A 14892-nucleotide genomic window follows, 5' to 3' on the forward strand; every position below is an offset into this window, starting at 1 on the left:
ACCTTTTTAATTAAGTTCGCAATTTTTTTCATGTGTCACCAACGAAACCTTTAAATGTTGTATGCTAATTCCATTTTCTCTATAAATTTTGTGGTCTTTAACTATGATTTCGTAAAGGTTACTGATTTTTAGGAACACATATTGTATTATAATAGAACTGACTATATTTACATTTATATTTATATTATAAATGCTAATGTCTGTATACTCTAATATACTGTATTTTTCGTGTAGTAGTTCTATATAAAATTATTCTACTTGGATGACTTACAGTATGGAGTATGGACACCAGTATTACTATGGTAGCCATTTTAGTCTATTTTTGAGAATAAGTTTTTATCAGTTAACCTCATTTTTCACAACTTTTTCCCTAAGGAATATTACTTTATTTTTACATATTTAAAAATCATACATCCAGTATTCAATGATATCCTTAATTTCTTCAATTAGAAATGTATCTTGTAAACATTATTTTATATTCATAACGTTATTCATTAAATGATCCACATGGAGCTCAGTGACATGCATAAATTTAAATTCATCTCAGGATGTTGATAACTGTTCAAATAATGTCATTTCCCATTATTATTTAACTTCTATTTTATCACAGTTAAGCTGTGTAACAGTTAAGTTACATTATAAAAATAGTAAAATTATAAAAAATGTTTGACTCTACTTTAAGACTATTCTATTCAATTCATGGGAAATAGATGGGGAAACAGTGTCAGACTTTATTTTTTGGGGCTCCAAAATCACTGCAGATGGTGACCGCAGCAATGAAATTAAAAGACGCTTACTCCTTGGAAGAAAAGTTATGACCAACCTAGATAGCATATTGAAAAGCAGAGATATTACTTTGCCAACAAAGGTCTGTCTAGTAAAGGCTATGGTTTTTCCAGTGGTCATGTATGGATGTGAGAGTTGGACTGTGAAGAAGGCTGAGCGCCGAAGAATTGATGCTTTTGAACTGTGGTGTTGGAGAAGACTCTTGAGAGTCCCTTGGACTGCAAGGAGATCCAACCAGTCCATCCTAAAGGAGATCAGTCCTGGGTGTTCTTTGGAAGGAATGATGCTAAAGCTGAAACTCCAATACTTTGGCCACCTCATGTGAAGGGCTGACTCAATGGAAAAGACTCTGATACTGGGAGGGATTGGGGGCAGGAGGAGAAGGGGACGACAGAGGATGAGATGGCTGGATGGCATCACCGACGCGATGGACGTGAGTTTGAGTGAACTCCAGGAGTTGGTGATGGACAGGGAGGCCTGGTGTGCTGCGATTCATGGGGTCGCAAAGAGTTGGACATGACTGAGTGACTGAACTGAACTGCACTGATTCTATTCAATTGGACAGGATTTCTGGTTTTTACTCATATTGTTTTAATAACTGCTATTTAATATAGTTTAAATTTTGGTTGGACAATTCCACTCCCAGTATCTTCATATCTGAAACAATTTTAGGTACCTTGTTTACCTATCTTTTAAGGTGTGCTTCATAAATTCTTAATTTCTTAAGTGCTATACAGTACTCACAGGAGCTACATTTGGGATTTCATTAACATTTGTAAACAAGGGAAACTGTTATACTTAATTTCATCTATATAAAAGATTTTCTCATCTATTCATGTCTTTATGTCTTATATGGTTCATCATTTTCTTTTACAAATTTAATACACACTTGTTCTTAATGTAAATTTTTCACAGAGCTTTCAAGATCAATGCCATCTGGTATACATATTCAGAAATGCAGCTGATGTGGGGAGTTTCATATAACATCAACTTTACTAATGTTATTATCTCTAGTCATTTTTGATTGAGTTCCTTGGCTTCCTACTGGTGATCTATAGCCAAAAGTTTAGAGTGGCCACAAAAGGATGAAGAGTGGGGGCAGAGAGACAGGGGAGAAGGAAAAGCTGAAATGATGATAGGCCTTCTCTATTAATAAATAGAATCTTAAGAAAATGTTATTCCTGTTTTCCCTCTAAATGTAGTCCAATAATTTATAAGAATTGAAATTTCAAGAGTTTCTTACCTCAATAGTTGTAAACTTGTGTAATACTAAGGTGCTGTAAGAGAGACTTGTAATCATAAAATTATCAAAAACAATCCAGTTTATACCATTTTGGGAAACCTTTTTATTTTGTTGAGTTAATAAATCATACATCTTGGAAAGTTATCTTCAAATATTTTTAAGATTAATTCTAAAAACAGAAATCACTTACTTTCACCTTCCTGAAGCATTTTCAATAACTGTGCATTTCTTGCCTTTACTTCTTTATACTTTGCCTAATAATCAAATAAAAAGATTTAATTTTTTAAAAAGTATATGATGTGATAAATGCCTTACTACCAATTCATGGAGCTATGAATCCTAGACTTGCTCAAAGACATAAATTACTTCTGAAAGAAACAAGATGAAGGAAAATGTACTCAGAAATATTATTTAAATCCCTGGTATAATAATATATATATCAACATTATAGGTGACTGAATAAATAGAGTAGGATAAAAGTGGAGAAAAGAGAATAAAACTAAATTTTTCTGAAGAGTCACTTTTCCTCCTTGAATAAAATCCTTATACAATTCAAATAATTACATGAAAACAAAAATAAAAACGATGCACAGTTCTATACAGTACTATACTAGAACTCTCTGTATCTTTTCTATAACTGCTACTGTTCAATATGTGACTACTAACTACTAGAAACGTAGCCAGTGTTACTGAGAAAATGACTTTTACTTGTTTTTAGTTTTATTAAATTAAAATTTCAATTTATTTAACCTTTACTTATACAAATTAAAATTTTTATTTTGTTTAAAATTCATGTAGCATATTAATTTTATACCATGTGCAGTGGTTACTGTACAGTACAGTTCTGTATTTGATCAGTTAAGGCTTTACTAATCTTTTGTTATTTCATTAAATACTGTTAAAATAATTTTTGGCTGAAATGAGTAATCTACTGAAATATTTTTCAGTTATTTTCAACTTTTAAAAAATGGCTTAATTTCTTTTCAAACTACACAAATGACACAATTATACATTATAAACAATTTAGGAATTGTATTCCCACATTAACATCAGATTCCAGAGAATTTTAACCCTATAGTACCTTTATTCAACATAAAGCACACACTGAACTATTTATATTTAACAAATTAATACATTAGAGAAAATAATATATTTAATAATTATAGAAATAGAGGAGGTAAAAGAAAATAGATTAATATAAGAAACTTGTCATTTCTTCTCTCAACAGGTACACAGATATATACAGAAGTTACCAGATTCAAAAATCTTCCTTATAAAACAAACTTGATGTATTTTAAATTAAGTCCAGCAGATGACTTTTACTAAATACTATGTCCAGTAAATTGGTGAGGATAAAGCAATAATGTTATTCAGTGATACTGCAGACAATACACTGAATGGAAGAAGCAAGCATAGTGAACATAAAAGGTAGTAGGACTTTTGGACTTTTGAGAAGCTAGGAAATGAAGGAGGGAGGTAAGTCCACTGGAAACACCAAAATATGAAGGGGAAAACATATACAATCAATTACAACTATACTCATTATGAATATAGAAATATATCTACTGGGAATATAGAACTGTATCCATTATGAAATTCTCACTCTCAGGGCTTCAATCAACATTAATATCTTATCAAACTGTTTCTTGAGCTCAAGCCTTTGTCCAAGGTTCAGATCAGTGTATATAGGGAGGCATATCTTTAGTTACTCGTCAAGGTCTAAAGCCAGTTCATAAAGGAAAGATTGTAAATGATCAAAATTACCCGTGAAAATTCTTTATACTGCTCATAAAAATAACATAGTTTTGCATATATAATCCTGAACAGGAAATGTATTAATGTCCATGAAAACCTTAAAGTATAAAATCCTGGTACTATGCAATTTATAACAAAGAACACATGGAATATAGTGTCCTCATTAGTACTTTTAACTTCATGAAAAAGAGAACACAAATACATATATGTTGTGACTCCACAGTGTCCAACACAGATGTTCAACATCCTGAACATCTACACCCACATCCACAGCCATTTCAAATTCAACATGTCTAAATACCATCTGTTAGTTCCCATTTCCCAAACCAGTTAAAAACGTGTTCTTCCTCTTAACATTCAATACCTGTTAATTATGTTACCAGATTTGTCTTCATTCTAGGCCTCAGCTATGTGCATTACCTTCCACTAAACAACTCTCAGGTCACTTTCTTTCTAAAACCTTTACTGCCCTCTCCTTGTCTAAAATGCAAATACCTTCATATTCTCACCTCAACTAACATCTCTAATCTCTCCTACAGCTTCCCATTTCTCTAAATGTCAGCAACAATGCATTTCCTCCCATTCTCTTCCCTTTGTATGCACTGTTCAATGTGGGAAAACTATCTCTTTTTTTTGGATGAAAATCCTTAGCAATTTTCAATAGCAACAGATTTATTCCTGTTTCTAGAACCCTCTGTCAAATCTGTCACAAATTCTACATTGTACCGCAATTATTTACATGATTTATCTTCTCCATTAGAGTATGACCTTCTTACTAATTCACCTTTGCATTCACTGTGTCTAACTCATGGTAAGTGTTCAACAAAAGCAAAATAAAATATAAATGACAAGAAAAGGGAGAAGTGGTTGAAGTTCAGGAGGGTTTTTAACAGGGATGATTCTTAAAGGCACAAGTACAAGAGGAAGGGAAATGTAAGAACCTTCAGAGCTGGAACCTGACATATTTTTCTTCATACAGGACCCAGAAAAGCAGTTGGCATATTACAGGCATTCAACAAATAATCGTTGAGTGAATCAATATTAGTTCAAAAAAAGAATGCTACTTGAGATGAATAAATTTTTTTTAAAGCCTGAGAAAGGAGAAGAGTAATAGTTCTGTGGTTAAAATAAACTGTATAAATAACATGTGTTGGTGAGGATATGAAGAAACTGGTAACCTTATGCATTGCTGGGGGAAAAGCAACATGGTGCAACTGCTATGCAAAGTCTGATGGTTCCTTAAAAAGTTAAACAGAATTACCACATGAGTTGAGACAGTAGCACTGACATTATATACACTATCTTGTGTAAAACAGATAGCTAGTGGGAAGCTGTTACTTAGCATAGGGAGCACAGCTTGGTGCTCTGTGATGACCAAGAAGGGTGGAATGGGGGCATGCTCAAGAGGGAGGGTATGTATGTACACATATAGCTGATTCACGTTGTTGTACAGTAGAAACTAACGCAACATTGTAAAGCAATTATAATCCAATTAAAAACATTAAAATTTTTTTTAAAAGTTAAACACAGAATTACCATATGATCCAACAATTCCACTCTTATGTATATACCAAAAGAAAGGAAAGCAAGGACTCAGATACTTGACATCAATGTTCATGGCTACATTATTCACAATAGCCAAAAGGTAGAAACAATATGAGTGTCCATCAACAGATGAATGAAAAAGAGTGGTATAAACACACAGTGAAGTATTACTCAGCCATAAAAAGGAATGAAGTTCTGATATATGCTATAACATGGATATACATGTTGAAAACATGGCAAGTGAAGTAAGTCAGACCACAAAAGGACAAATATCATATGACTCCACTTATATGAAGTACCTAGAACAGGCAAAGTCACAGAGGTTAGAGGTCAAGGACTGCAGTACAAGGAAAAATAGGGAGTTCAATGGGTACAGAGTTTCTGTTTGGGATGATGAAAACGTTCTGGAAACAGATAGTGGTGATGGTTATACAACACTTAATGCCACTGAATTATATGCTTAAAAATGGTCAAAATGGCAAACTTAATGTTATACCTATTTTACTATGATAAAAATACATTATCATTCAGATTATATATAATCAATGAGCTAGAAACCTAAATAGCAGATATTGTTTCTATCAAACATTAAATATATTTGCATATAATAAAAACAGAAAATGTACAAATTTATAGAATTTTTTAGTTTACAATGCTAAATATATACAAACCTCCCACTGAGCAATCACATTTTTCAGCTTCTGGATTTCAGCATCTTTTCGTTCAAGTTCCAACTTTAATCTTTCAATTCTTCCATCTTTTAGAACTACTTCCTAAACAGGGAAAACACCATTTTAGAAATAAGACAGTTTTGTCATGTCTGATTTACAATATCCTTTACTAAAGGTTTAAGAGGAAAAAATCCCAATTTTAATTCATTTTCTAAAGCAACCTAAACTGTTAACTACATTTCAACTTGTACTCAATTTTACAACTGTAACTGTGGACAGTACAAGCAAATAAGATATTTATGCCTAATCTCAAACTACAAATGTAACCTAGAACAATATGAGAGCTTTGAGATATTTCCATCCTGGAATAAACATACTAAAAGTGGTTTGTGACAAGTTGTTATTAGTTTATCTTAAAAACCTAAAAGAACTGAAAACTTATGAGAAAAGTAAAAAACAAATAACAATACAAAACCCCAAATTAGTTTTTTTACTATATCATCAATTAACACATATAAGAAAAAAACATTTTATCCTGACAGCAATAAAAAAAAATCCCAAAGAATAAAATTTAGTAATTTTCAGGATCAATGAATGATAAAATATTGAAAAGGATAGAACAAAGCATGTTTGTAGATGGCAATACTAAATATTAGTTTGTACATTCAACACAATTTCAATAGAGTTTTCTTCTTTGGAACTTAGCAAGATAGTCAAAATTTTATCTGAGAGAACACAGGATAGAAACAAAAGTTAATGCAGTAGAATCTGCCTATCAAGTAATTATATATTATATAGCAAAAATGATTAAAATAGCATGTCATGGTACCTAGGTTGACAAAGCAATGTACCCGAAAAGCAAGTCCAGAAAGAGGTTTAAGAATTTATTATAACTAACTATATTTTAAAGTGAGAAAAGACTGAATTACAGAATAATGGTAGGATATGGGACAAATGGCTAACTAGGAAAAATCAAATTAAATCCCTGCCATCTTAAATGCAAAAAAAAAAAAACAAACCAAAAGTCATACTTCATAAGAATATATATTGGTTCTCTTTATCTAATGAGTAACATGGCAACATAATTTTATTCCAAAAATACTCACTGATTCTGTAAAAAATAAATAAATTAAAACAAAATGCTCATTGAGCACCTAGCTGCTAGGTGCTGGGTATACAACAGTGAACAGAACTGAAAAGATTCTTGCCCTCATGGGATTTGTCTGGTGGAGAAGGCAGATATTACATTTTGAAACGCTGCAATTAGAAATGGGGTTTAAGCAATGAAGAAAAGAAACAGTAGGAAATAATGTGGGTTATTCCCTAGTGGATCAGAGAAGCTTTCTCTGAGGTCCTGACACTTGTAAGATGAACCTAGAGTGACTGGGTTGGAACTGCCTAAGTAAAAAGTGGAGGGAGGTAAGAGCCTTCCGGGTAGAAAGAAGAGCATGTATTAATACAAAGGCCCTGAGGCAGAAAAGAGCTAGAGCGTTTGAAGGCTAGTAGAGAGGCAAGCATAGCTGAAGCCTAGAGATAAAGATGACAGTATATGATTTTAGAAAAAAAATTTGGATCAAAATTAGCAATATACATACTATTATAATGGCCCAGGAAACTCATTTCTAGGAATTTATCTAAATAGATAAGCGAGGCCCAGGAATCTTACTTCTAGGAATTCATCTAAATAGGTAAGTGAGGGGGGAGTATCTATGAAAGTGTTCACGGAAGATTACAACAAAAAAATGGAAATAAATTTAAATGCCCAACAATAAGGGTGGAAATCACCAAAAATTATGTTTTGTTATTTAGTTGTGAAGTAGTGTCCTACTCTTCTGTGCACCCATGAACTGTACACACCAGGCACCTCTGTCCATGGGATTTCCCAGGTAAGAATACTGGTGTGCCTTGTCACTTTCCTCTCCAAGGAATCTTCCTGACTCAGGGATCAAACCCATGTTTTCTGCATTGCAGGTGGATTCTTTACCACTGAGCCACCAGTTTAGTCCAGTCACTCAGTCGTGTCTGACTCTTAGAGATCCCATGAACCACAGCACGCTAGGCCTCCCTGTCCATCACCAACTCCCAGAGTTCACCCAAACCCATGTCCATTGAGTCGGTGATGCCATCCAACCACCTTCTTCTTTGTTGTCCCCTTCTCCTTCTGCCCTCAATCTTTCCCAGCATCAGGGTCTTCTTAAACGAGTCAGCTCTTCACATCAGGTGGCCAAAGTATGGGAGTTTCAGCTTCAACATCAGTCCTTCCAATGAACATCCAGGACTGATCTCCTTTAGGATGGACTGATCTCCTTTAGGATGGACAGGATGGATCTCCTTGCAGTCCAAGGGACTCTCAAGAGTCTTCTCCAACACCACAGTTCAGAAGCATCAATTCTTCGGCGCTCAGCTTTCTTTATAGTCCAACTCTCACATCCATACATGACCACTGGAAAAACCATAGCCTTGACTAGATAGACCTTCGTTGACAAAGTAATGTCTCTGCTTTTCAATATGCTGCCTAGGTTGGTCATAACTTTCCTTCCAAGAAGTAAGTGTCTTTTAATTTCATGGCTGCAATCACCATCTGCAGTGATTTTGGAGCCCCCAAAAAATAAAGTCAGCCGCTGTTTCCCTATCTGTTTGACATGAAGCGATGGGACCGGATGCCATGATCTTCGTTTTCTGAATGTTGAGCTTTAAGCCAACTCTTTCATTCTCCTCTTTCACTTTCATCAAGAGGCTTTTTAGTTCTTCACTTTCTGCCATAAGGGTGGTACCATCTGCATATCTGAGGTTATTGATATTTCTCCCAGCAATCTTGATTCCAGCTTGTGCTTCATCCAGCCCAGTGTTTCTCATATGTACTCCGCATCTAAGTTAAATAAGCAGAGTATGGTGCCTTGACGTACTCCTTTTGTTATTTAGAATCAGTCTGTTGTTCCATGTCCAGTTCTAACTGTTGCTTCCTGACCTGCATACAGATTTCTCAAGAGGCAGGTCAGGTGGTCTGGTATTCCCATCTCTTTCAGAATTTTCCAAAGTTTATTGTGATCCACACAATCAAAGGCTTTGGCATAGTCAACAAAGCAGAAATACATGTTTTTCTGGAACTCTCTTGCTTTTTCGATGATCCACCAGCGGATGTTGCCAATTTGATCTCTGGTTCCTCTGCCTTTTCTAAAACCAGCTTGAACATCTGGAAGTTCAACAGTTCACATACTGCTGAAGCCTGGCTTGGAGAATTTTGAGCATTACTTTGCTAGTGTGTGAGGTGAGTGCAATTGTGCAGTAGTTTGAGCATTCTTTGGCATTGCCTTTCTTTGGGATTGGAATGAAAACTGACCTTTTCCAGTCCTGTGGCCTCTGCTGAGTTTTCCAAATTTGCTGGCATATCGAGTGCAGCACTTTCACAGCATCATCTTTTAGGATTGGAAATAGCTCAACTGGAATTCCGTCACCTCCACTAGCTTTGTTCGTAGTGATGTTTTCTAAGGCCCACTTGACTTCACATTCCAGGATGTCTGGCTCTAGGTCAGTGATCACACCATCGTGATTATCTGGGTCGTGAAGATCTTTTTTGTACAGTTCTTCTGTGTATTCTTGCTACCTCTTCTTAATATCTTCTGCTTCTGTTAGGTCCATACCATTTCTGTCCTTTATTGAGCCCATCTTTGCATGAAATGTTCCCTTGGTATCTCTAATTTTCTTGAAGAGATCTCTAATCTTTCCCATTCTGTTGTTTTCCTCTATTTCTTTGCACTGATCGCTGAGGAAGGCTTTCTTTTCTTGTTATTCTTTGGAACTCTGCATTCAGATGCTTATATCTTTCCTTTTTTCCTTTGCTTTTTGCTTCTCTTTCTCCCCAGACAGCCATTTTGCTTTTTTGCATTTCTTTTCCATGGGGATGGTCTTGATCCCTGTCTCCTGTACAATGTCACAAGCCTCGGTCCATAGTTTATCAGGCACTCTATCTATCAGATCTAGTCCCTTAAATCTATTTCTCACTTCCACTGTATAATCATAAGGGATTTGATTTAGGTCATACCTGAATGCAAGAGGACATCTGATGCAAGGCAGACACACTGAAACCATAATCACAGAAAACTAGTCAATCTAATCACACGGACCATGCCTGGTCTAACTCAGTAAAACTAAGCCATGCCCTGTGGGGCCACCCAAGATGGACAGGTGCGGGGAGCTGCCCGTGAGAACGGGGTCCTTTGTCCGAAGGACACAGCTCTGGGAGCTGCCTCAGTCCTTGAGGGTTTGCTTGCAAACATAGCTCTCTGTCCCGCCACCCCAGAGATTAGGCGCTTATTTACTGCAGGCACCTGGAGTTCTGTGCAAACTTCTCACGCACAGAGAAATGTTATCTGGTGTAAGAAGTAATAACAGGGAGCCATTCCCATGCTCTCAAGATTTCTTGTGACTGTTTGTAAGATGTATAGGCCAACGAAGAAAAAATGTCAACTGTCTTGTCTTTCTTACGCTTTTCTGTATAAATATGAGATGTTGAATAAAGTTGGTGTCAGACTGCGTCCCTTCGTGGTGACGTGTCTGAACCTCTCGACCCCATCTTTGTAGTCTCTTGCTTTAGTTTCTTTCTTAGCCCCGCCGTGCACGTTCTCGGGACCTGATCGACTTTGCCGGCTGGCTCCGGCAGACAGGTCATGGTGGAGAGGTCTAACAGAATGTGGTCCACTGAAGAAGGGAATGGCAAACCACTTCAGTGTTCTTGCCTTGAGAACCCCATGAACAGTATGAAAAGGCAAAATGACAAGATACTGAAAGAGGAATTCCCAGGTTAGCAGGTGCCCAATATGCTACTGGAGATCAGTGGAGAAATAACTCCAGAAAGAATGAAGGGATGGAGCCAAAGCAAAAACAATACCCAGTTGTGGATGTGACTGGTGATAGAAGCAAGGTCTGATGCTGTAAAGAACAATATTGCATAGGAACCTTGAATGTTAGGTCCATGAATCAAGGCAAATTGGAAGTGGTCAAACAGGAGATGGAGAGTGAATGTTGACATTCTAGGAATCAGCATACTAAAATGGACTGGAATGGGTGAATTTAACTCAGATGACCATTATATCTACTACTGTGGGCAGGAATCCCTTAGAAGAAACGGAGTAGCCATCATGGTCAACAAAAGAGTCCGAAATGCAGTACTTGGATGCAATCTCAAAAACGACAGAATAATCTCTGTTTCCAAGGCAAACCATTCAATATCACAGTAATCCAAGTCTATTCCCCAACCAGTAATGCTGAAGAAGCTGAAGTTGAATGGTTCTATGAAGACCTACAAGACCTTTTAGAACTAACACCCAAAAAAGATGTCCTTTTCATTATAGGGGACTGGAATGCAAAAGTAGGAAGTCAAGAAATACCTGGGGTAACAGGCAAATTTGGCCTTGGAATACAGAATGAAGCAGGGCAAAGTCTAATAGAGTTTTGCCGAAAGAATGCACTGGTCATAGCAAACACCCTCTTTCAATAACACAAGAGAAGACTCTACACATGGACATCACCAGATGGTCAACACCAAAATCAGATTGATTATATTCTTTGCAGCCAAAGATGGAGAAGCTCTATACAGTCAGCAAAAACAAGACCGGGAGCTAACTGTGGCTCAGATCATGAACTCCTTATTGCCAAATTCAGACTTAAATTGAATGAGATTAGGGTCAGTTTTTCTCCTACTGTATCTGCAAACTGGCGATCATAAAGATACCTGTTATCTTCACAGTTAATTGTGAGAATTAGATGAAATAATAAATTTAAGTACTTAATATAATATCTAGCAAACATATATTAAGCCCTCAAATATTTATTTTTGCATTATAAGTTCTTAGCAGTTATTTCTAGAATTTTTACAATAATTGGCAGTTTTTAAAACAGAAAATCTTACTGTTATAAGGTACACTCATTTTTTATGAAATGTTATATTTCATTAAAATTTAAAATTATCTTCTAAGTAGATTATACTAAAATGAAAATAAAAAGGTGTATAAATCTATGTCCACAAGGGATCTGTAGTCTACAAACAACAAATAAAAATGTGCTGTGTGAAATGTGCCATAAGAAAACCAAAATGCTATAGGGTATAGAGAAAAAAGGAAAGATCATATCCAGGTTTTCTGTGTTTGGGGCTGGAACAGGGAAATGTGAGAAAGCATCAGGGTAGATGACATGTGAAATGAACTTTGAGCAAAGCTGGGAAAGATTTAACATTGTGACAGGAGTGCTCTGGTCTGGCTAGAAGAAAAAACTGGAAAGAGTATGACTAAAGTTATTTAGGCTGAAGCTACACTGTAGAACAATGCTTTCAAACTTGTTTGACAGTGATCCACGTTAAGGAATGTTTTACATCATGACTCAATACATAAACATGTCAGTGTATGTATACATATTTGTATTTATGTATATAAACATATGTACACTGGAACAAATTTCATAAAATATGAAAAGATGTCATATATGCTGATGACTTTTTTTTGAGAGTGCTGGTAGCAACCTACTAAATTTATTTTAGGACTGGTTAAATGGATTGGGACTCTTCATTTGAAAAGCTTGAGGGCTTTAGTAAATGATTCAACAGACACTGAAGCTTAAGGACATGGTGTGGCAGGATGGAAGTCTTACTCTTTAAAAAGTCATCTATTAACAGTGTATAAGATAAATTACCTAGAATTAGAAGGCAGGAGGCAGGAAGTCTTATTAGGTTACTGAAATAATACCAGTAAGAGATAATGAGATTCTAAATTAGAGAAATGTTAAAGTGGAAGAGAAGATATATCTGAGAACTATTTCAGAGATTAAAAATTCCCAAACTTTGAGAAACAGAAAAGTGAAAAGGGAGATTCACAGTCAGAATATCTGGATAAAATGACAAAACCCCAAACAGAAATGATGAGGTCAAGTTGAATGCTTGGTTTGGAAAGTAAATGATGACCTCAAGTTTCAGCATAGTGAGGCTAAGGTATTCATAGAACAACAGAGTGAAATACGCTACAAAGGCAGTTAATAAAACAGAGCCCTAAAGACCATTGACAGGGAAGGCCAGTGAAGCTGTGGGCTTCCCCGGTGGCTCAGATGGTAAAGAGCCCACCTGCAATGCAGGAGACCTGGGTTCGATCCCTGGGTCGGGGAGATCCCCTGGAGAAGGGATTGGCTACCCACTTGAGTATTCTTGCCTGGAGAATCCCATGGACAGAGGAGCCTGATGGGCTACAGTCCATGGCGTCGCAAAGTTGGACATGACTGAAGTCACTCAGCACGCATGCCATGTGTGCACACATACACGCGCGCACACAAACACACACAGTGAAGCTGTGGAGAAGTTAGTAACTTCACATTCTGCTGCCAGAAGACAATGTTGATACATATCAAGAGCAATACAGGTGTTTACACGCTTTGATGCAACTATTTTTAAGAATGTATTTACTCCGAGGACAAATTCATCAAAAAAGTAAATAGATGAATACCAGGTGACCAGTTCTAAACAACCTAGATGTTCAATAATACAGTAACAGGGCTTCCCTGGTGGTCCAGTGATTAAGAATCTGCCTGCCAATGCAGGGCACATGCGTTTGATCCCTGGTCTGGGAAGATCTCATATGCCTTGGAACAACTAAACCAGTGTACCATAACTATTGAGCCTGTGCCCTAGGTCCTTGGTACAACTACCAAGCCCAAGTACCTAGAGCCTGTGCCCTGCAGAAGAAAAGCCACCACAATGAGAAGCCTGCACACCATAGGGGTTACAAAGAGTAACCCCTGCTCATTCCAACTAGAGAAAGCCCATGTGCGCAGTAACAAAGACCCAGCAGAGCCAAAATAAATAAAACAATAAACCTTAAAAAAAACTTACAGAAAATAGTTTAAAAAAATACTGAGTAATGAACAATTACAGAATGTTGACTTGACAGAATATAACTACAGTTTAGAAAAGGGGCTACAAAAACTATATTCCTTATTGTTAGTGATTTTTAAAATACCTAAGCATGTAGTGTTTCCCTGGAAAAGTACTATACAAAAATGAAACCAAATGTTAAAGACTGATTGAATTATCATGGATGTATTTTTCACCTTTAAAAATTTCTGGTACACTAATACACAGTTTAAAATGATTTTAACATTTGCAAAAAGGTTTTCCCTGAAAAAGGAGTGTGAGGAGGAGAGGATGGAGGTAGATAAAAAGAGAGTATTTTTTAATGGCCTCAATATTCCTTTTCCCCCCACTACACTGAATGAGATGACAAAATACTCAACTTTTTTACTTATGAAAAAATTTACATGTGCAAAAGAATATATAAATTGACATGGCAAGTAAAAAGAAAAATAAACCAATATGCAGATTATGTGAACATTACCAATATTTTGGCATCCCCCACATTTCTCTCCCCAGTCGTATCCTTTTCCCCCACTGCTGAGAATATCCACTATTATGAATTTGTGTTTGTCACTCTCTTCATTATTAATAGTCTTTTACAACATACAGATGTATCCCTGAGCAATCAGTTAAACTTTCTATTTTTTGAAATTTATATAAACTGCATCAAACTATTACTATTTGGTGACTTATTTCATTAAAGATTATGTTTTTAGTATTCATCCATGTTGTTATGTATTGCTACAATTCATTCATTTCTTCTACTGACTTTGTTGTCACAAACAACTGAGCTTGAATCATTCTTCTTGAAGATGTCTCCAGGGTTTAATCTAAGGCAGAATTTCTAGAACACACAGTCCACCCATCATCTTCAACTGTAAAAGTTAATGCCACATTGTTCTCCAAAATGGCTACACCAAGTGACATTACTACTAGTAATCTCTTCTTGTTCTTCTACATCCTCACCACACTGCCTATTGTCTGATTTCCATCACTAGTCT

General features: G+C 36.1%; 1 protein-coding gene across 5 annotated transcripts in view; it reads right to left on the reverse strand.

Annotated features, from left to right (window-relative positions):
- GKAP1 (G kinase anchoring protein 1) overlaps positions 1-14892 on the reverse strand; it is a 92034-nt gene that overhangs the window by 4703 nt on the left and 72439 nt on the right. For all 5 annotated transcript variants that reach the window (XM_070795036.1, XM_019966471.2, XM_019966470.2 and 2 more), the window contains 2 exons: positions 6001-6102; positions 2220-2283 (listed from right to left, as the gene is read on the reverse strand). In XM_070795036.1, the coding sequence (XP_070651137.1) occupies positions 2220-2283; positions 6001-6102 (166 nt within the window). The remainder of the gene's footprint in view (positions 1-2219; positions 2284-6000; positions 6103-14892) is intronic.

This window comes from Bos indicus, chromosome 8 (genome assembly GCF_029378745.1).
Source record: "Bos indicus isolate NIAB-ARS_2022 breed Sahiwal x Tharparkar chromosome 8, NIAB-ARS_B.indTharparkar_mat_pri_1.0, whole genome shotgun sequence".
In the NCBI taxonomy this organism is placed as follows: Eukaryota; Metazoa; Chordata; class Mammalia; order Artiodactyla; family Bovidae; genus Bos; species Bos indicus.